General features: G+C 35.1%; 1 protein-coding gene across 2 annotated transcripts; it reads right to left on the bottom strand.

Annotated features, from left to right (window-relative positions):
* Positions 1–1565: 1565 nt before the first annotated feature.
* LOC131066823 (protein CURVATURE THYLAKOID 1A, chloroplastic) lies at positions 1566–21289 on the bottom strand. Of its 2 annotated transcripts, none has more exons than XM_058001682.2 (6): positions 20832–21289; positions 2588–2691; positions 2383–2460; positions 2085–2156; positions 1878–1984; positions 1566–1791 (listed from the first exon to the last, which is right to left on the bottom strand). In XM_058001682.2, exons 1-5 carry the CDS (start codon positions 20968–20970, stop codon positions 1913–1915), a joined length of 465 nt encoding a protein of 154 aa, XP_057857665.1. In that variant the 5' UTR covers positions 20971–21289; the 3' UTR covers positions 1566–1791; positions 1878–1912. The 2 variants fall into 2 exon arrangements, with proteins under 2 accessions (XP_057857665.1, XP_057857663.1); XM_058001680.2 differs by having other exon boundaries at positions 2353–2460; positions 20832–21277.
* Between the last annotated feature and the right edge of the window lie 2107 nt (positions 21290–23396).

The following is a 23396-nucleotide window of genomic DNA, read 5'->3' as shown; positions in this document are numbered from 1 at the left end:
CCAAGTAGAAATGGATGTAATTAACATATTATTGTTAATATATATTTTTATATCTCTCTCTCTCTCTCTCTCTCTCTCTCTCTCTCTAGGGAGGTAAGACATATGAGGGCAAGTAGTAAAAAGGTCTATTCAAGTAGTGGTAACCCCAAGTGGGGCTATGAGGTAAAATGGCAGGTACCATTAACAAGCTCTTGGACTTGATCGATAGATTCATTGCACCTTGTATGATCTCCCAAGTGCTTCATAGTGTGGATTGAATATTGGAAAAAGATTTAAAGGAATCCCACATGTACATTATGAATATTATACATTATGAATATTATAATGATTAAGATAATGCCCCTAACTCTAGTAGGAATGATCGAATTTATATCTAATATGATTGAGGGGTCTCAATCAAAATCTAATTGGTAAATGATATCTCTATTTCATTCCTTACTTCAATTGGAATTGTGATATTGAAGCAAAAAACAGGGCATTTATAAAAGATGTCATTACATGTTGTCTTAAACCTTTGTGCTTTAGTGTCAAGTAAGTGTGTCGTATGGGCTTATCTAGGCATTACTCTCTATCATAAGCTTTTACATATTTTTTTATTAAAAGCTTTTACATAAGGTTTTTATCAAAAGCTTTTATGTAGGATTTTTATCAAAAGCTTTTATATAGGAATTTTATCAAACACTTTAATATAAGATTGATTAACTCTGATTATGACACAAATTCTAGTCAATTTGACTTTGTTTTTATTTTGTGATTTATATTGGAAAGATCAAGTGATTGCATAAAGTCGTTTAAAAAAGGCTGAAAATAAACAACTCCATATTGAAAAAAATAAAAAGATGTCACATGACGCTACATTTTTTTCTCCCTTTTAACATTTACCTCCAATTTACCTACACAATTTGTTATTAATATTATTAATACAAATTTACGATGATTGCTTAAAAATAAGCAAAAAAATTTAAAAAATTGTTTTCATGGACCACTAATTCCATAAATAACTCCTTAAAAAGTTAAAAGTGGCTGCTGGCCAAAACAAGCTGAGCAACCCATAGGGCTCTCCTAGGTATGTTGTATGAGCTTGTCTAGGCATCACCTTCTCTTTCCTAGTTGTGGCTGCATGCATGCATAAGCATTTGGCTGGTGGCAGTAGCAGATAGCAAGATTCTCAGGTTGCGCAGTACAACACAAACATGTGAAGGATTTATAACTCTTCTTACTTTTTTCTACCTTCCAAAGGTTACGTATTCATTGCTTTTCCATTGGCTTCCTCTTTCAAAATATCTACAAATTTTAGTAAGACTACCTATTCAACATTTTGCATATTAGCCCACTAAATCAAATCTTCAGAAGGCTACATTCTTCTGCCTCTTTTTCGAATTGATAAAACTTTTAATCAAATTCAGTGTAACAAGCTAGCAAGAAAATTTATCAATAAAAGATTTGAGTGATGCAGTTCATCAGTTTATCAAAATTGATCGCAAAGGAACACACGAGTCAAGAATGCAAAAAAAGTGTTTTACTCTTCAATAGATCTATCCATTGTATCAAAAGAATCATTTGCATAAAAAGAAAACACGCCAAGAAAATTCTATCATTGCAAAATTTGATTACAGTTAACATATCGTCAAAGAAGGCATTATTGTTTTAATGCTAAAGGTAGCGGCCAGGGTGACGTATGCAGCTGCACATTATCTGAGAGCAGTACTGATTAATGCTAAAAGTAGCTGCCAAGGTGGTGTATGTAGCTGCACGATATCTTGGAGCAGCATTGCAACTAATAGATGTTAGCTGTAACCAATAAGTTACTAATTAGCAGTAAAAATATACATGATAAGAATATTGCAAGATACTTCCTTTCAAAGTAGAAATATTACATTGATGGAAAAAATTGAACTGCTCGATGTCAGCATTAATCATCTTCTGTTCCAGTAACTTTTTGTTTAAGCTCCTCAATGTTTGCTGCTAGTTCCTTCCTGCTTTCCTGTGGTCCACAACCAGATGGCCCTATCAGTTTGATGCAAAAGCAACTTACAGTGTAGAGTCAAAATAGCTGTTCTCATTCAACCACACAAGGCAATAACCTTGAAAAGAAGGTAGCGGTAGGTAAACCACAATGAATAGCTGAGGCCAATGAGCTCCATTACTTTCGGAAGCTGTTTATTGATGATATAACCAAAAAGAACAGAACAGGAACCCATTAGCAATCTTAACATCTTCCCAAAGAAAATATTTTATTTGGTTTGTCAATTGGTATTAGATGTCTGAAATGTAAATTTAGAAATTTCCCATTTATATATATATATATATACAACTCTGCTTGAAAAATATGCACTGGTCAGTGGCAGATACCAAAGGAACAGAGTTGATTGCACTAATTACAGTTGATGAAATCCACAAAGCTGCCACAGCACCAGCTCCAAAGACAAACACTGTTGACTTATTTTCAATTGAATCCCACTGGAAAAACAAACCAGAAAACAAATTTGTCATGAAAATTAAAAATATGTGAATAGATTATGATTTATTCATCAAATCCTGCACTGCAAATATCACAAAAATCACAATTTTCCTATATTTCAATTACCGTTTCTTTCCAGTCACCCAGGACTTCACCAATAGATTTTAAGACATCATTGGAAGTTTCTTCTGAAGTTGCCCTGATAGGCTGAAGAACCAACCGCATTTTCCCTACAAAAGAGTACATCATCTTTTTTCTTGAGCTCCATTGAATATCCCTACTAGTCTTCACTACTTCCAGTTTATCAATGAAATATAGCATGACTAGGATTTGTAGAGACATGAGGTCAGAGATGACCACCTTTGGATGTAAAGCAATTGCACAACTAGGTTCTAAAATATTTTTCAGCAAGCATTCTTATCTTTCAAATTCTAATTATATGTTATAATGAAAAACAGTTGTAAAAAAATTTGGTGAGGCGTGGTATAGTATAAGGCATAGTGACGCCATGGATGGTGACCCAGTTTACTGCCCAAACAGTATACTAGGCTTGAGAGTAACATCGCTCAGTGAATTGAATGTTCATTGATTCATGGAACAAAAAACACAAATATCAAAATGCAAAAACAAATTATATGGGTGCCAAGTAAAAGACATCTAAATTACAAGTGGTGCTTGGACCCTTCTTTTACTCGTTTCTAGAACTTGATGTTCATTACATTTCAATTAAATTTGGACTCTTGGTACCTTGTCAATCCATCAGCCACAACTATGTCGTGGATTCAGGGATTCTGTTTTGATAGCACATTCACAGTGATGCCATGGCTTTGTGGATTACCTTTTGCCTCATATAGCCTACCATATTTCACAATGAGTATTAGCACTTCCATCACTTGAGGATGCCACCAGTTCTCGGTGATCTTATGTTGTAATTAATATTTTTGTTTTTTCCTTAATCTCATAGATTTGCTTTTTTTTTGTTTTGATATGGTACAAAACTGCCCTGCTAAGCATCATTGTTCAGTTAAGAGATGTTTATGTTTCATGTGTAGCAAAAAACACTTCTCTTGTTTTTGAAACAAATACTTGGTAATTCTTATGTACATAAGATTTCCAAGAAATTGAGACACATTATGCAGCATGTCCTTTAAATCTCAAGGGATATAAGGAATAGAATTAAAAAATAAATATATCATGAATAAATGACAAAAGTGTTGAAATGTGGTGACTGATCAGCAAAGTACTGTACACTTAGCACGTATCCTCGCCGGGGTCTGGGGCCGGGCAGGGGTTCGGGGGCGGCAGCCCCCGAGAAAAAAATTTTGGGGTTTTTTTTTTTTGATAAAAACTGACATTGGGGTTTTTTTTTGTTGATAAAAACTAACATTGTAACAAAACCCTAAAGGCCGACTTTGCTTTTGCCCTAAAAACGCATGTTATAAGTGGCTAGGATGCTTAAGGCATTGTAATATTGATGTACTGTTTTTGCTGGATAATAAGAAAGATTGGACGACTGTGTATGGTGGACGTAACCCATTCTGGGTGAACCACGTTAAATCTCTGTGTTATCTGTGTCCTGTTTTATTTCTTTATCTTTTGTATTTAAATCTGCATATAATTGTTAGTTCATATTTGCTTCAGATCTGCTTGAAACCCTAACAACTGGTATCAGAGCGAGGTTTTCTGTAAATTGGCAGTACTTTCAGATTTGAGTGGGAGCAATGGAAGATTCCAAATTCAAGGTCGAAAAGTTTAACAGCCAGAATTATCAGTTATGGAAAATGTAGATGGAGGATTACCTGTATCAAAAGGATTTGTAGCGGCCATTGGAAGGAAAGGCAAAGAAAGCGACCACAATGTCAGATGAAGAGTGAGACATTTTAGATAGAAAGGCACTGGGATCCATTCGATTGTGCCTTACACTGTCTGTAGCATTCAATATAATAGAAGCAAAAACGGCTGTAGATTTGATGGCGACATTGGCTAAGCTGTATGAGAAACCCTCGGCTTCGAATAAGGTATTTCTTATGAAGCGTTTGTTTAATTTGAAAATGAGTGAGGGAGGATCTGTAGCGGAGCACTTAAATGAATTTAATACAATTACCAGTCAATTGTCTTCGATAAAAATTACCTTTGCAAAAGAGGTTAGGGCTCTCTTGATTTTATGTTCTTTGCCAGAAAGCTGGAATAGCTTGGTTATGGCTATAAGTAACTCTATCTCTGGTAAAAATACTTTGGTATTTGATGATATTGTTGGTGTTATCCTAAGCAAGGAAATGTGAAAAAAAAGCACAGGTGAGACTCCAACATCATCGGGTAGTGTTTTGAATGTGGAGAACAGAGGAAGATCAAAGGAAAGAGGAAAAGGCCCTTGGAATGAGAAGTCACGAGGGAAGTCAAAGAAAGGACGCTCTCAATCTAGAGGAAAGAAAGATTGTTGGTACTGCGGAAAGCCTGGTCATCTAAAGAAAGACTGTTGGTCTCGGAAAAACAAAGAAAGAGACAAAAATGAAAATGACAGTAAAAAAGCTAATATTGCAAGTAATACTTTACAAGATGTTTTAATCTTATGTTTGGATAATGTTAATGATTCCTGGGTAATGGATTCTGGGGCTTCATTTCATACTACAGCCCATAGAAAATATTTTCTAGATTATGTTCAAGGTGATTTTGGACAGGTATATTTGGGTGATGATGAGCCCTGTCAAATTGTTGGAAAAGAAAAGATAAAGATCAAGTTGCAGAATGGAAATGACTGGTTTCTGCAGGAGGTAAAACATGTTCCTAATTTAAGAAGAAATTTAATTTTTGCAGGGCAACTAGGTAGTGAAGGTTGCATAGTTACCCTCTCAGACAGTATGTGGAAGGTCGCTAAAGGATCATTAGTAATAGCTAAAGGTGCGAAGGTAGGCACATTATATCTGTGTACAGGTAACACTTACTCTACCCTAGCTGCTACAGATAAAGTTACTGCAGGGACAACAACAATAAATGTTGTAAGAACAGATTCGATAATGTCGCACCATAGGCTTGGGCAAATGAGTGAGAAAGGGATGAAAACCCTTCACTCCAAAAATCTATTGCCAGGACTAAAGAAGATTGATTTAGAGTTCTGTGAAAACTGTGTTTATGGCAAACAGAAAATAGTCAGATTTGTCAAGGTTGGGAAAGAAAAGAAGAGTGAGAAGTTAGAGCTTGTGCATTCAGATGTATGGCGACCGGCTCAGGTATCATCTCTTGGTGGCTCTTGTTATTATGTTATTTTTATTGATGACTCAACCAGAAAAACATGGGTATATTTCTTAAAGCAAAAATCAGATGTTTTTGAAACTTTTAAGAAATGGAAAGCTTTGGTTGAGAATGAGACAGAAAAAAGATTGAAGTGTCTCAAATCGAATAATGGAGGTGAGTATTGCAGCAAGGCATTTGAAGATTATTGCTCCTTAAATGGGATTAGAAAGCAGAAGACAATTCCAGGAACTCCACAGGGAAATGGTGTGTCGAAGAGAATGAATACGACTATCATGGAACGCGCGAGGAGCATGAGATTGCATGTTGGATTGCCCTTACATTTTTGGGCAAATGTTGTACATACTGCTGTCTATTTGATAAATAAAGGACCTTCAACCCCTTTGGATGGTGGTATTCCAGAGGAGGCATGGACTGGTAAAAAGGTAAATTATTCTTTTCTAAAAACCTTTGGTTGTGAAGCTTTTGTCCATGTTGATAAAGAAAACAGAACCAAGCTTGATGCTAAATCTCAGAAATGTACCTTCATTGGATATGGGATAGATGAATATGGCTATCGGTTATGGGATTTTGAAAATAAGAAAATAATTAAAAGTAGAAATGTTATATTCAATGAGAAGGTTATGTATAAAGAACAGATGCAGGAAAAGAAGCATGAACAGGACAAACAAGAATATGTGGTGTTGGATGAAATTCCTGAAAATGAAAACCCACAGGTACCTGATGCTTAACAACAACAGATTGTCCTACAAACTCCTGTAAGTGTTAGATGTTCTACGAGGATAAGTAGACCCCCTGAAAGATTTTCTCCTTCTTTGTATTCTATTTTATTAACGGATTTTGGTGAACCAGAAGAATATGAAGAAGCAATGCAGGTAGATGCCAAACAACAGTGGGAGCTAGGCATGAAAGAGGAGATGGACTCCTTGATGAAAAATAAGACTTGAGACTTAGTCCCTTTACCTGCAGAAAAAAGAGCCTTGCCTAACAAATGGGTTTATCGGCTAAAGGAGGAGGAAGTAGGTCAGAAAAGATATAAGGCCAGACTTGTGGTAAAAGGTCTTGCACAGAAAAAAGGTATAGATTATGATGAAATATTTTCTCTAGTTGTAAAAATGACTTCAATTAGAACTGTACTTAGTCTTGTGGCTGCAGATGATTTACATCTTGAACAATTAGATGTCAAAACAGCTTTTCTCCATGGAGATTTGGAGGAGGAAATTTACATGTTGCAACCACAGGGATATGAAGTCAAAGGTAAGGAGAACTTGGTGTGCAGGTTGAAGAAAAATCTGTATGGCCTAAAGCAAGCACCCCGACAATGGTATTTAAAATTTGATAGTTTCATGGCTGAACACGGTTATCATAGATGTCATTCTAATCATTGTGTATATTTTAAGAGATTTGATAATGGCAGTTATATTATCCTGTTGCTTTATGTTGATGACATGCTTGTTGCTGGGTCTAACATGCAACATATAAATGATCTTAAACAGAAATTAGCCAGGTCATTTGCTATGAAGGATTTGGGTGCAGCTAAGAAAATTCTCGGTATGATGATTACACGGGATAGGAAAAATAGAACCTTGAATTTGTCCCAAAGTGAGTATGTAAAGGTGTTGAAAATATTTAACATGCAGAATGCAAAAGTAGTTAGTACACCTTTGGCTAGTCATTTCAAATTGACTAAGGAGATGTGCCCCAAAGCACAGGAAGAGGTTAATAAAATGTCTAACATCCCGTATTCATTAGCTGTTGGCAGTCTGATGTATGCAATGGTATGCACAAGGCTAGATATTGCACATGCAGTGGGAGTTGTGAGCAGATTTATGAGTAATCCGAGTATGGAACATTGGAATGCTGTGAAATGGATTCTTCGGTATTTGAAAGGAACTACTATGAAGGCATTATGTTTCAAAGGATCTAATGCTGCTCTGAGTAGATTTGTTGACTCTGATCTGGCAAGTGATATTGATTCACGGAGAAGTACTACAGGGTATGTTTTTACTATAGGGGGAACTGCAATCAGTTGGATTTCTAGGGTGCAAAAGGTTGTTGCACTTTCAACAACTGAAGCTGAGTATGTTGCTGCTACAGAAGCCAACAAGGAGATGATTTGGTTACAATGTTTTCTGGAGGAATTGGGTAAAATACAGGAGGATCGCCCATTGTATACTGATAGCCAAAGTGCCATTCATCTTGCGAAGAACTCTGCTTTTCATTCAAGGACAAAGCACATTCAGCTCAGGTACCACTTCATCTAGACTATTTTGGAGGAGGGTCAGTTACGGCTTGAGAAGATTCACACAAGTGAGAATCCTGCCGATATGTTCACAAAGGCAGTTCCACAGGAGAAGCTAATTTCTTCATCAGTTTCTGTTGGTCTTCTTGATTGATAATTGTGGAATGTATACCAGTTGATTCCTAGTGTTTTTTATCCAGCGGATATTGCATGTACAGTGGTGTCGTGTAGTATCAGTCCCCAAGTGGGAGATTGTTTGGTGTGGAGCCTAATCGGTCTCCAAGTGGGAGATTGTTGAAATGTGGCGACTGATCAGCAAAGTACTATACACTCAGCATGTATCCTCGCGGGGGTCCGGGGTTGGGTTGGGCCTCGGGCAGGGATTCAAGGGCGGCAGCCCCCGAGAAAAGCAGGGGTTCGGGGGCGAGAGCCCCCGAAAAAAAAAATTGGGGTTTTTTTTTTTTATGAAAACTGACATTGTAATAAAACCTTAAAAAGGCCGACTTTGTTTTTGCCCTAAAAACACATGTTATAAGCGGTTGGGATGCTTAAGGCATTGTAATGTTGATGTACTGTTTTTGCTGGATAATAAGAAAGATTGGACGACTGTGTATGGTGGACGTAACCCATTCTGGATGAACCACGTTAAATCTTTATGTTATCTGTGTTTATGGCAAACAGAAAAGAGTCAGATTTCTCAAGGTTGGGAAAGAAAAGAAGAGTGAGAAGTTAGAGCTTGTGCATTCAGATGTATGGGGACCGGCTCAGGTATCATCTCTTGGTGGCTCTTGTTATTATGTTATTTTTATTGATGACTCAACTAGAAAAACATGGGTATATTTCCTAAAGCAAAAATCAGATGTTTTTGAAACTTTTAAGAAATGGAAAGCTTTGGTTGAAAATGAGACAGGAAAAATGTTGAAGTGTCTCAAATCGGATAATGGAGGTGAGTATTGCAGCAAGGCATTTGAAGATTACTGCTCCTTAAATGAGATTAGAAAGCAGAAGACAGTTCCTAACAAAAAGCAAGATCACAAACATATTTTATCTATTTACTTCTAAAGTCTTTTGAATTCAGCTGAAAATTTTTCCCAAAACACGAACTATTTGAGTATTTCTTCTTTCTGGTATAAATCTCTGAAAGAGAGCACTGCCATCGATAAGTGTTTCTAGCATTATAGATGTATATGCATTTACATTTTGGCATGAAACATATATCTCTAACTTTTATCTAATACTCAAAGTTAGCACACTTGTCCTTTGTTGTAAATTAGTCTACAAGCTTCATTCGGCTTCTAGATACACTTAAAGTTACAGTTTATCATGTAAATGAACTTGTCTCAAATTTTTATCTAAAACTGAAAAATTAGCACCAGTCCTCTTTGTTGTAACTTTGTCTAAAGAATTCGTTCAGTTCTAGATAATGATTCAGGGGTTCTGCTTTGACTGCTCATTTGCAGTGATGCTGTGGATTTGTGGATTATGTTCAACCATATTTCTCAATGACTGTTAGCACTTCCGTCACTTGAAGATGCCAACAGTTCTGTTATTTTATGTTGTTATTAAGATTTTGATTTTTTAATCAATCTTAAAGATATTCTTTGTGTTGTTTTGGTATAGTACAAATCTGCCCTGCCAGCCATCGTTGTTCTCAGAGATGTTGTATGTTTCATGTGTACCACAGAGTGTTTCTCTTTTTTAGGTAAAACTACTTGGTAATATTCTTATGTACATAGAAACTCGTGATGATTTCCAACATATTGAAGCACTTTATGCAGCATGTCCTTAAATCTCAAGGGATCTAGTAAGGAATAAAATTTAAAAATTAAAGATATCATGAATAAATGACTAAAGGCTATTTCAAAAATTGTAAAGATATTTCAACTGTTTATTTCTAATGTCTTCTAAATTCTTCCAAAAGATTTTCGCAAACCACAAATCATTCAAGCATTTCTTCTTTCTGGTATGGTTGTCTGAAAGAGCCAGTACTGCTATTATTAAGTGATTCTAGCATTGTAGATTTATATCTGTTTACATTTTACGTTTTAGCATGTAAACGTACTTATCTTAAACTTTTATCTAATACTCAAGAGTTAGCATGTTTCCACTCGTTGTAAGGTATTCTAAAAGCTTCAATCAGCTTATAGATACATTTACAGTTTACAGCTTATCATTTAAATGAACTTGTCTCAAAATTTGAAGTAAAACTCAAAAATTAGCATTATTCCTCTTTGTTGTAAGTTAGTTTAGAACCTTCATTCAGTTCACGATATTAGTTCAGGGGTTCTGCTTTGACTGCACATTAGCAGTGATGCCATGGATTTGTGGATTATGTTCTGCCTCATATAGGCTACCATATTTCTCAATGACTGGAAGCACTTCCATCAAGTGAGGATGCCACCAGTTCTAAGTGACCTTATGTTGTAATTACAATTTTATTTTTTAATCAATCTCCAATATTTGTTTTGTGCTGTTCTGGTATAGTACAAAACTGAGCTGCCAAGCATTACTGTTCAGTTAAGAGATGAATTTTTTGTGTGTACTGACGAATGTTTCTCTTTCTTTTTGAAAAAAAAATACTTGGTAATTCTTGTGTACATAAAAAATCATAATGATTTCCAAGATACTGAAGCACATTATGCACCATGTCCTTAAAATCTCAGGGGGTCTAAGGAATAGAATTAATTGGTAAAACTATCAAGAATAAATGACTGAAGGCTGTTTCAAGATTTAAAGAGATATTTTAACTAATTATTTCTAATGTCTTTGAATTCTTCTGAAAGACTTTCCCAAAACACAAACCATTTAAGTCTTTCTTCTTTCTAGTATAATTCTCCGAACGAGACAGTGCTGTTGCTATTAATTGTTTTGACCACTATACATGTATATACATTTACGTGTAGCTCAAACTTATATCTAATACTCAAAAGTTAGCATGTTTCGTTCTTGTTGTAAGTAAGTCTAAAAGCTTCGTTCAGCTTTTAGATACATTTAGTGTTTACAGTTTGTCAAATAAAAGAACTTGTCTCGAACTCTAATCTAACACTGAAAGTTGGCATTATTCCTCTTTGTGGTGATTAGTCTAAAAGCTTCAGGCAGTTCTAGTTATTGACTCGGGTTATTAACATCTTCTCTGTCTAGTCAATTAAAAGAATTACGGCGACCCACATATCACAACTGTTGCAGGAATAAATCAAGCTCTCATGTTTGTGGTGCATATAATGTGTTATGAACTATGCACCAGAGTTGCATGAAAATGGATATAAAATCAGATACCGATACACCAAAGTTTCATGATTCCCTGATACAAGTTTAGATACAACAATTGTAAAAATATATATAATTTCAATTACTTATATATCTAAGGGTATAAAGGATAACTTTAAAAATATTACTTTATATATATTCTTTGGTTTTTCTTTTTATATTTTAGTTTATATATTTCTTTTCTTTTCTTCTATCATGTTTGAGTCTGTAGTGATTTAAATATGTATGTTTATATTATGTGTGTGTAATACATGTGTGCAAGTTTTTACGTTTTTATTTCAAATTTTTAATTTTTTTACATGAACTGAAAACTGGATACTACACCTGACAGAGTGGTGCAGTGATGTGTCATATCCACATGTATCAGATATGGCCCAAATGTAAAATTGTTTATGGATATGTCTGGATATAGAACTCATGCCATATCCAGAAGTTTTATATCTGATACTTGGATGTGTGTATCCAGATGGCAGAGGACAAGTATTTGGCAACTCTGCTGTACACTAATCACATGAATATTTGTAATCTAAGTTGCCAGTTCTAGTATGGGATCGGGTATGGGTACGAGGTTCTGGTACACTGGTATGACAAATTATATATATATATATATATATATATGCAAAAAAAATTAAAACTATACAGAATTGCAAATGCATTTGATATATCATATGATATTATATTTTATAATAATGATGACATTTGAATCTTTGATGGTATGACACTTCATTGATCAACGATATTATGATAATCATAAAGATAATTATCTAAGTAGTCAGTTTTGGTCTCCACTCCCAGATCCTCTTATTGTAATTAAGTTATTATGCAACAAGAGATCCCAATAACAAGTAGGGGCTGGGAGTGGAGACCCTAATGGAGCTGAAGGGCAACAACCCTCATGGGAATCTGGAGGCAATGCCCCCAATGGGGTCGAGGGCAGCGCCCCTCTTGGGGGTCTAGAGGCAACGCCCCTAGCAGGGTCAAGGAGCAGTGCCCCTCATAGGGTCCGGGAGCAATGCCCCTGGTGCATTCCATGTCGTGATATAGGGTGGGGTCAAGGGGCAAAGCTCCCACCTCCAAGCCCAAATTAAGGCCTTTGAAACCACACAAACCTTCATGGCACACACCATTTCTTCACAATTTTATCACTTAACGGCAAAATTAAGTAGTTTGCAATTGTTCTACTTAATAAAAAACCAGCTACCATTCAAAATGCAAAAATGGCATAAGAAGAATGAGTATGTGTGAAATGGAGCTGTGCCTGTCAAATAACAAACATAAGAGTGTGTTTAGACTTTAGGGTGCTTTTTGAGTTTTTTATTTTTAAAAAGTGTACAATAATTCACTTTTTAATAGTTTTTTGAGCATTTTAATTATTTTCTACCCATTGGAGCGTTTGGGAGTGCTTGGGAGCGGGCGGTGCTTTTTGAGTTGTTTTTTAAATAGTGTACAATATTCACTTTTTAATAGTTTTTGGAGCATTTTAATTATTTTCTACCCATTGGAGCGGGCAGGGAGTGCCCTTGCCGCCCCAGGCTCGCTGTGGGTACACATATGCAGGGACACTCCCAACCCACTCCTAGGACACACCTGTTGCCACTCCTGAAGCCAAAGCCATTTTGGTATGAGAACAAGAACTGGTTCAAGAGAACCTGGCAACACGATTTGTGCTATGTATGATGTTTTATATACAGAGCAATGTAGAGTCTAGACTAATCATGTGATTATCGAACATATATTTATTTCTTCTGTGGTAGTTGATAGTAGGAAACAACAACCTCCCTATTTATATGGGTTTCTCCATATATTATTTTGAATGCTGGACATTGAAATGCCTCATATATCATTTTGTAAATTTGTGACACAAATTTTCCTAAAACTTTCTCTATTATCAACTATCATGGTCTGTGGAAGTCTCCAATCTCTGATATATCTGCAATATTGTGGCTGTTAAATTTCCAAATCATAAAATAAAATTAAGTACTCTTTTCAAGATTTCATAAGAGTGTTTTTTTGATCAAGATAAAAATATCCATACAAATAATTTAATAAAAAATTTAAAATCAATTGGTATGTTGTTAGGGCCTTCAAGGTTCGAGCAGTAGCATATATCTTTATTTACTATATCGGCAAATCTCGGCGGCTATTGAATTATTGGCAGGGAAAAATCTTCATTTGTTTCTTTTGCTGTGGGTACTGATTCTTATGAGTTTACACTGTTACTTACTACACAACAAGTAAAAGATGCCAATAGCTTTAATAAGGACCAACAACAAACATCTTTCCATCTCACATGTTTGTTGATCCTCATTAAAGCTTGTTCAAGGAGTTAGGCACCACCAAATGATTATGTATATGGAAATTACCTGAGCATTAAAAATACTCCCTGTTGCTTACACAAAAATGTTGGATTGTGATAATTCCACATTGATAATAACTACGTTACCAGGTTCACACATTTTACTTGGCGCACCCACACCAAGTTCGCTTGGGAATAGGTTTGCCCGAGTGCGCCCAATCTACACTTGGGGTGCTTGGGGCGTACCCTGGGCACACCCAAACGTACATGGGGCAAATCCATGGGAAAAAAGGCCCAACAACTTTTAAAAAACAATTTTGTTTTACTTTTTTTTTTGCCTAAAACCCTAATATGCCCCTTAAGGCATCATTTTGTCCTAGACAAAGCACATTTTGTCTCTTCACTCTCTCTTTTCTCATTTTGGCATTTTGAAGGGAGGCTGATTTTTTTTGAAGGGGATCGATCGAGGAGTATCAAGGGAGGGAAGATAGCATGCACAAAGGAGATTTAATCATCTGAGGTAAGCATTCAACCTTTTTCTCTATTTTTTTTATAAAAAAAATTCAAAATTTTGATGAAATTTTTCAAGCTTTTTTTTAAATTTCCTTTTTGAAAAAAAAGAAACAAGTTTCATTGTTTGTTATAATATTTTTTGATCTTTGTTTTGAACTTTTGTTAGCTTGTACATATTGTAGGCTTGCATTTATTTTATTTTTTTCCAATTTAAAATTGTGTAATTTCTTATAATAGCAAAATCAGATTGCAAGAATGGCCAATAGTTCAAGTTCAATGGGTGCAAACCAAAAATATAAAATTGATAAAGGATCTCCTTTATGGATACATACTACAATGCTTGAACAACTTCCAAGAGGTGGGGGATATCTTTGGAATTGTAATGAGTGTAGAACCAATTTTAAGAGCTTGTATTATCGAGTGAGATTTCACTTTTGTGGCCCTCTTGGGAAAGGGAGTGGAATGTGTCCAATAGTTCAAGTTCAATGGGTGCAAACCAAAAATATAAAATTGATAAAGGATCTCCTTTAGGGATACATACTACAATGCTTGAACAACTTCCAAGAGGTGGGGGATATCTTTGTAATTGTAATGTGTAGAACCAATTTTAAGAGCTTGTATTATCAAGTGAGATTTCACTTTTGTGGCCCTCTTGGGAAAGGGAGTAAAATGTGTGAAGGGCCAGATAAGAAGCGGTTGTTTGCCGAAAAAATAGTGGCACCCATTAGAGAACAAGCATAAGCTAATGCTATGGTTGAAAGAGCAAAACTAAGATCTCATCCTTTCGCAAAGAAAAAAACAATGACTTTACCTATAGATTCTCAACTAGTAATGGCCTCCAAACAATCTATCTTGGAGACACCTTCTATGCAAGTAGAAGATCCCAATCTTTCCCGCAATAGAGTCCCATTGGACAAGGAATTCAAAATGGAAGCAAGAGACGTTGCAAAGGAAAATATCGCATGTGCATCTTTTCCAATGGTCTTCCTTTCAACTTGGTGAGATCACCATATTGGTGGTAAATGGTGGCGGCAATCAATAGTGCACTTTCTACTTTCCCAAGTCCTAGGTATCAAAAGTGTGCACCATCTTATTGGGAAGAGAGAAGAAACTTGTAGAGACATCAATCAAACCAATTAGAGATTCTTGGGTTGAATCGAGAGTTTCTATTGTTTTTGATGGATGGAAGGATTGCAAAAACTGTCCCTTAATAAATGTCATTGCAGTGTCCCCCAAAGGGGCAATGTTTTTAAGGGTGGTTGATTATGAGGGGCAAATCAAAGATAGAGAATTAATTTCTAAAATCCTCATTAAGTCCATAGAGATGATGGATCATAAAAAAATTGTCCAAATCATTACAGACAATGCAAAAAATTGCAGGGCTGCAAGTGCTTTGGTTGGACAAAGATATGAGCACAATTTTTGGACACCCTGCACCGTACACTCCCTTCACTTGGTGATGCAAGCAATTGGCACCCAAATAGAGTGGGTAAAATAGATATACCAAGAGGGTGAGGAGATCAAAATGTTTGTGACAAACCACCATATGTCACAAGGCATTTTAAGGACTTTCACAAGGTTGGAATTGTTAAAAGGTAAATTTAATTTATTTCTTTAAATTTATCTATGCCATGTTTAATATGCATATAACATTTTTCAATGTGTTATTAACATATTTTTTACATGATCCTAGGTTACTGAGACCCAATTTGCATCACATGCAATCCTTTTGACATGACTTTTGAAGGTGCGAGAGGCATTGGGTGCCATGATTATTAGCAACCAATGGAGTGTTTGGAAGCAATCAAATTCAGAGAGGGCCCAAAATGTCAAGTCATTGATCTTGGATGACGATTGATGGACTCATGTGGAATGTCTTGAATTTCACTGAGTCTATCATGAGTATGATCAAGTTTGCTGATACAGATACACCATGTTTGGGGTAAATCTATGATGGCATGGACTCCCAGATAGAAAAAATAAAGGTCATAATAGAACAAAAAGAGAATGACCTCAAAGAAACATTTTTTAAAAGGATGAAAAAAATCATTCATCATTGTTGGAACAAGATGAACATGCCATTGCACCTCCTTGCAAATGCATTATGTCCCAAATACTATAGCACTATCGTACTTGCCTTGCCAGGGAGAACTCCACCATATAGAGATAGTGAAGTTGCTATTGGGTACAAGTGGGCATTCACTAGACTCTTCTCAAATCCAAAAAAGGTGGAACATGTTAGGAGAGAGTTTGGCATGTTCATCTCAATTAAAAAATCATAGTCCTTATGCTATTAATGACCGATTCAAAGTAGATGCTCATACATGGTAGTATCTCCATGGTCAAGATTATTTGTTCCTCCAACTCCTTGCAATCAAGATTCTATCACGAATTTTTTTTAATTTTGAACATTTGTATTGTAGACTTTAGTACTTAACATTCTTTAATTTATTTTGCATTTTTTATTTTTAAGTTTTGTTGGTTTTCTCTCCAATTTTAAAAGGTTGCAAGTTATTCCACTAACCGGAAGTGGAGTACATACTCCTTTATCCACTCAATAAAGCGTAACCAGTTGGCCGCAAAAAAATAAATTGAAGAAGACTTGGTTTTGTGTTCATTCCAATTTGTGTCTTCCATCACATAAGCAACACCACCAAACGGATGGGTCAACGAAAGCACTAGGATGTAACCCTTGGGTGTACCAACTTGGATACATATATTGGAGAGCTTGCTAGAATCACAATGAATGATGATGATGATGATGATGATGAGATACTTACATATGATGCATCTAGTGGGAGTGGCACTATTTTTGGGTTCAAATGATGTTGAACTTGAAGCAAACAATGATGATCTTGATCTAGAGCCTTTTGATGATTGATGAAGATAGAAGGCAATTACTATTTTTTATTGTCAATTTTTTAATTTTGATGATTTTCATTTGAATTGTGAACCTAGACATATATGATATATGTTATATGGCATATGACATAATATTGAAATTCTGAACTATCAATTAGCATTTAAAATTTATCTTGTGTGTGTGTGTGTGTGTGTAAAAATGCCCATACCAAAAAACCTGTACCAGCGACTTAGGATCATATTTGTGAGACAAGGAAGTTTTATAATGCACACCTTCACTCTAAAGCTTTGTTAATGGTGAAAATTGCTAGACGATGAGGAGCTAAAAATAGTAGTTCATATTCACTACTACTTGCCCCTTCTAAAAAATGCATATAGGTTGCATGCGTGCTTTGTGGGCCTCCTTGCCTTGTGATTATTTGCCAATTCACATCATGAATTAAAAGGTGACAGAGATATTACTGCTCATGGAAGATTCTTATTATGTTGATGACTTGAGCATGAAAGTACTCAATAGTGCAGATTACACAAAAAACAAATACCTAATTACTTATTTAGTACTAAAAAATTTAAAGCTGAGATTTCGTGAAGAAAAAGGGCTGATGTCAGTCAATATGTTGACCAGATGTTGGCAAAATTTGAAGTTTAGGGAAAATTCTTGAGACTTAATTGAACTTTGTAACTATCATTGGAATAAGCATGATTAACAGATATGTAACCCAAGCCATCGCAACAACAAATGACTTCAGTAGATTAGTTATGAAATGGCCTTTTTCTATATGTTGCATTGCTAGATAAATATCATATGCTAATGTTTGACGAAAATGCATTAGGTTTCTGTTTATTCTTTCAAACTTTGGCCAAAGTGGTAAACTCAGTCACATGTTGTATAAAATGTTGGCTAATAGCTTTGGGAAATCAACCTACTCGATGAATTAATTTTTGGAAAAAAAAAACCAAAAATTTTATGGCTGATAAAATGTAATATTCAGCTGGCATGCATGCACATATGTCCTACACTCATAAATATCAAAAATTCTCAGGATCCACTTGATACGGAATAAAAATGCTTGGTCAATTTTAATAAGGCACTTGATACACCCAAAAGAGAACTTTTGGATCAAGATGCAAGAACCTGGGATAATGATGAGTATAAAGCAGCAGTCCATGCGCGTTATTGATATGCCAAATACAAAAAATTAAACAGATGCAGGATTGTCAAAATGTCTGGAAGTGACACTCAGATCTAACAAGGCTGCCTTTTGTCTCTTGACATTTTTGGGCCTGTTTGTATAAAAGTTGTAGAAGTGATAACAAATATGGAAGCAAAGTGTACGCTTGGATATAGTTATGTGACACAGTTAATTTTATAAACATAATATATCATCTTGATTGCAGAAACAGCCCCATAGCTTGGCAGAATGCTTGATAGCCCTAGTGTTTTTCTCTAAAGATGTAGGGAAGCCAGTAAAGATAACCAAAACAAAGATCTTGGTCTTCTCTTTTCAAAAAAAGAAGATGCAAATAAACTTTCCCCTTTGACAGGTAGAGTAGTGACAAAATACAAATATTGCAGTCTTGTATTTCACAACCACCTTACTCAAGAGTCATGCAGAATGACTAGAATGTAAGTACGTTGGAAAGCACTCAACTCGCAACAAAATATATGCACAAAAGCATAATGGTGGGATTAATAGATGAAATAAACCTAGGGTTTTTACAACTTCTAAATCACCAAGTTAAGGTTAGGGATTTAAAAATAACTCAGATTTGCAACACAGCAGTAAATTCCAGAGACTAACAATGAGCAGAGTTAAACATTAGATCATACTCAATCATTAAAATAATGAACAGAACAAATATGATTATAAATTTTTGATATAGATGTCAGGCTCACACTCCAGATTGACTGCTCAGCAGAATTTGATGGCACTGTTGCCCTAGATCTGCAAGATATCTCACCAAGTCCTTTCTACAGGCATAAAGTTCTTCCAAACAGCGACGTCTTATCAAACCCTAATCATGGCATGGGGTTTCACTTCCTGATTTGAGTGCTGTTTTATCCCTGCGCCATTCTCTTGGTAGCTGCCAACGAAATGTGTAAGCTTCACGACTCCGCAAAGCGACAACCTCCACCAGTCAAGGTCTTAAAAGTCCCTAACAGCTGCAGGCTGTGTCACAATGACATGAAATCTGCTGATATAGGCGCCCAGCAGGCGGTCCAGTAACCAGCTGCCTGATAAACTTGTCCAATCCCTTCACTCCAGCAATGGTGCTCAGCCTGGTAGCACAAGTTAGGTTGAAATTGCATTTTTCTGATCATAAAACAGCAAGGAATGAGAGGATTAAGCAAGATTCCAAAATCAGGGTTTTCATCCTGACCTGGGTAGGTAGCTAGGGTTTATGTCCTAGCTGGCTTGCTTGAGGATAACCTCAAAAATCATGCCAAATCCCAATACTACACCCAGCCAGCAAGACATATATTTATACCTGTTTGAAAAATGGTGCTAAGAGCCCAAACTAGGCCGACCAAAAGAAGAAGAAACAGGTGAACATGTTTGTTTTGTACTTTAGAAGTGATGAAAATTGGATAAAAAATGATTTTATATCATTTAATGCTCACATGGCATTCAAGCCAGGTACATCTACAGCTTACGAGTTGAGCCTTGGCCATCTACCTTTGTAGAGAAATTTGACCAGAATTAAAAACATAAGACCCACCCTCTAGAAAGAAGCTGTGAATTCTCAAATTAGACTAATTGCTCGTGTGTAATTTCTTATTTACTCTCGCACTCTTATAAAAAATGTATCAAAATGTAGTTTATGATATTTGGTCCCATAGAATATGTAGATCTCCTGGAGTTTACAAGAAAACTTCATTTTTATGATATTGCTATCAAGATTCAACTGTGTAGATTTCGAGTCAAACTCATTGATCCATCAAAACTAGCTAAAAAAAATAAATTGAGAAGGTGAATTATCTATTTCCTCAGTTAATTTATCCAGTCTTCTAAGTTTTGGGAAGATTCTAAATATCTTGTGTTTGGAGGCATGCAAGCTTTCTTATAGCATTTCTAGATTACTTTTCTAGTCATTGCTATATGGCAGCTACTATTTAACAGTCTTTACAAAACAAATGATCACATTTGATGTCTTCGAAACACAAATTTCACTTCATTCTGAGAAGGGTGCAACTTAACATCAGCAAAACGCCTGGATAAAATTCAGATTATATGAAAATATGAATGATATTAAGTTACTAACACAAAAACGAACCCCAAAAATCCTTGCACTTCCAAAGATAGGAATTTGCTGACGTCCACAAGCAGACATTTTTAGCTTTCTATTTTTCTAGGTTTCACCGTGTCATTCCTTTATATTTTAGGGAATAACTAAGATTATCGATACAATAATGAATAAAAACCCTGCCAAAGCTGGGATTGCCTAAAACCTACTCCTCACACCGATGCATCGGAAAACACTGCTCGAATCCTGCATAATGAATCCCAGAAATATAAATACATTAAATTAACCCACATTTGGCTCGGCAGAAATTCAGAACACAAGCTGGGTATCTTAGGCTGCTTATTTATAGCAGAATGATAATAATAAGACGACTTGCTTCTCAAGCTCTGAATAAGCACAAGAAGAATGAATCCAAAAAATCTGAATACGTTATGAATTTTTTAATTAAGATAAGAAAAAAAACATATTTACATAAAGTTCTCTAAATATAAAATGGGGGCATCTTAGGCAATAAAAAGTGGTGCTTGTTTGTAGCTTAAAACTTTTTCGGCGAGATCAAATAGTGCATAGAGTGCTTCAGAAATTAAGCTGCAAAGAAGCATCTGAACATTACTCATCTGTCTCTTGGCTGTTCAGAGTTATCGTTTAATGTTTAAAAAATCTGCTGCAAAAAGAAGACTACACTTCATACATACCTGTTTTTTGAGCAGATGATCTTGTGTGTGTTCGATGAAACAATGCTTTAATGGGCAGAAGGGGCCTGGAAGGTGCCACAACTGAATGTAGTGTGGTTTGGACAAAGGATTTAGACGCTGCTACTGTGTATAGAGCCATTAATGCTAAATGTTAAAAGGAAAGGAATGGAAGACTCGTTTTCCGAGTAGCATCTGAGAGTAAGGGCGAAAAGGTGTACTTATAGTTTTTTCCTATGAACACCAAACCCTTAATTAATAATGATCATGCAATGCGTCTTCACATTTGTTATGCCATTTTTCCTGCTTGCAATATTCAGATGAAGTTTCGCTTTTATTAAAATACTCCGTGATTTTTTTTAATCGTTTATACTATAAAGGGCAACGGCGTGATTTATAGTTGGCGAGGCCGGTTCGTTGTTCCAAACTTCTGTCGGAAGGTTTCCAAAAATGAAATATGAATTTGAGCTTTTAAGTAGGTTATTTTGGAGGGTATAACAGGAATGATGCCTCACTAAAAAGGGTTTTGGCGCTCGAAAGAAATTGGTTCTACCTAAATAGACCGAGGAACAAGGAAAAATGTCATCAACAAGTGGTATAAGAGGATAGGGAAAACAAATGATGTGCATTAATATTCACATAAATGATATGAAGATTGATTAATTAATGCATCATTTTATTGTAATAAAATCAAATCTTCTTTCTAGAGTTAGGGTCCACTTCAATTAGTGAGAGCTTTTTGTGGTACGTACAAGGTTAGGAGATTCAATCTTCTACAAGCTCATGTGGCATCAATGGGCATGTCGTGCCAACATCTCTAGTCACGTTGATAAATTTACCCGACATATTGCAGTTTATAGGGAATTACCCAATTCCCACAATCTTAAAAAAAAATCAAAATCAAAATCAAATCCTAGAGGTTAATTTCTTTTACTCGTGATTGACCCCAAGCCACTCATAATTAACCCACAAAAAATTCAAAGTTTGCAAAAATTCTAAGATGGTGTGCAATCCAAGAGCATCAATTTCTAGAGGTTGCCAAATTCATTTTATACATCGTCAACATTCATATTTCATCTTTGGTTCAAGTGTTACAAGCACTTTAATCCTCTTGCATTTAATTAATGAAAATAACACAAACCATAATATAAAAGGTAAAATGAGAATAGGAGGTGTAACAAACATGACATAATCAAAGGGCTTAAAATGTAAGAAAGAACAAGGTAAATAGATGAATAAGCAAGAAAATCTTAACATACATGACATAAGCAAAAGACCTACGTAGAAATAATCCAAAATGGAATGAAGAAATATTAACTTTTCAATCTTGTTAGCTTGTGTTCTCATTAGTGCTTCATTATCATTTATATTCTTGTAGGGTTTTTGTTTCATTGTGAGAGTGTTTTTCATCATCCTACCCACCCTTGATTCCATCAAGTTTCATTTTCATATTCGCTATATCATTTATTTATCTATTTTTTCAAGTTGAGAATGATTTATATTGCCTCATCTTCCTATTTCTCATTGTCATATTGTTTTATTTATGTCTTGAAATAGTTGGGACCTCAATCTTCTTTTAAGGAAGAGTTTTCATATAAAACCTTGTATCTTTGTCCACTCTAATAATAATGAAATATTTTCATATGCTCATGTTAAGGAACCTTTAGAACCTTTAGATGAGCATACAAAAATATTTCATATTATTATCCCATCCCATCCTATAGCATTACTCTTGCATCCATTGTTGATATGCATATTGGAAAAAGTGATCCAAATACATAATTAAAATCATTTACTACGCTATGTTGTTTTGTTATACGAGGGTAGATTTTTTGAAAGTTATTCCTAAATACTTAAAAATATTAGGGTAGATTTTTTTGCAAGTTATTCCTAAGTAATTAAAAATATTATGATATTGAATGGTTCTTCTCGTTACGTCGCAGATCCATGTATAAATTTGGTGGTTTGACTAAGGTATCCTTGAAATAATTCAAAGTCAATATGGTCCTTGATTTACATTTTCTATTTATTTAATTGTGCATAAGGATCAAATAAGCATATAAATGATTATGTCTTAAGATTTTAGTCCATGTGTTTTAAATTTCTTATTCTCTTACATAATCTTGAGTTGTAAAATATATTTGTTATGTGATTGTTTGAGCCAACTATCAATAATGTGTATCTTAACAATTTTAAATCTTTTATAAATCTTTATGCACGTGTAAAAATGGTTGAATCTAAATTACTAGCACAAAGTATATTTAAATATGGTTCATCATCCCAATCCTCTTATCCTTGCAAATTTTAGAATTTAAATAAATTTTTAAAGGGTAATGATTCAAAAGAAAATGTTAAACAAGTTGCTACTACTTATGCACACTAAAAATGGTTGAATCTAAATTACTAGCACAATGTATATTTAAATATGGTTCATCATCCCAATCCTCTTATCCTTGCAAATTTTAGAATTTAAATAAATTTTTAAAGGGTAATGATTCAAAAGAAAATGTTAAACAAGTTGCTACTACTTATATTTGATCTTCCTTTAAACTAGAAAGTTCATAAAGA

This window comes from Cryptomeria japonica, chromosome 3 (assembly GCF_030272615.1).
Source record: "Cryptomeria japonica chromosome 3, Sugi_1.0, whole genome shotgun sequence".
Taxonomy (NCBI): Eukaryota; Viridiplantae; Streptophyta; class Pinopsida; order Cupressales; family Cupressaceae; genus Cryptomeria; species Cryptomeria japonica.
Note: the sequence above shows the minus strand (reverse complement) of the source record. Positions and strands in the feature narration are given on the sequence as shown.

Bases quoted from the DNA above. Each gene is read 5' to 3' on its own strand.
- LOC131066823 (XM_058001680.2), bottom strand. From the start codon at position 20,970: ATGGCTCTATACACAGTAGCAGCGTCTAAATCCTTTGTCCAAACCACA. The intron at 2,461-2,587 runs GTAATTGAAATA...TTGTTTTTCCAG, and splicing joins TGGGTGACTGGAAAGAAACG to TGGGATTCAATTGAAAATAA. The intron at 2,157-2,352 runs GTATCTGCCACT...ATCAATAAACAG, and splicing joins CAATCAACTCTGTTCCTTTG to CTTCCGAAAGTAATGGAGCT.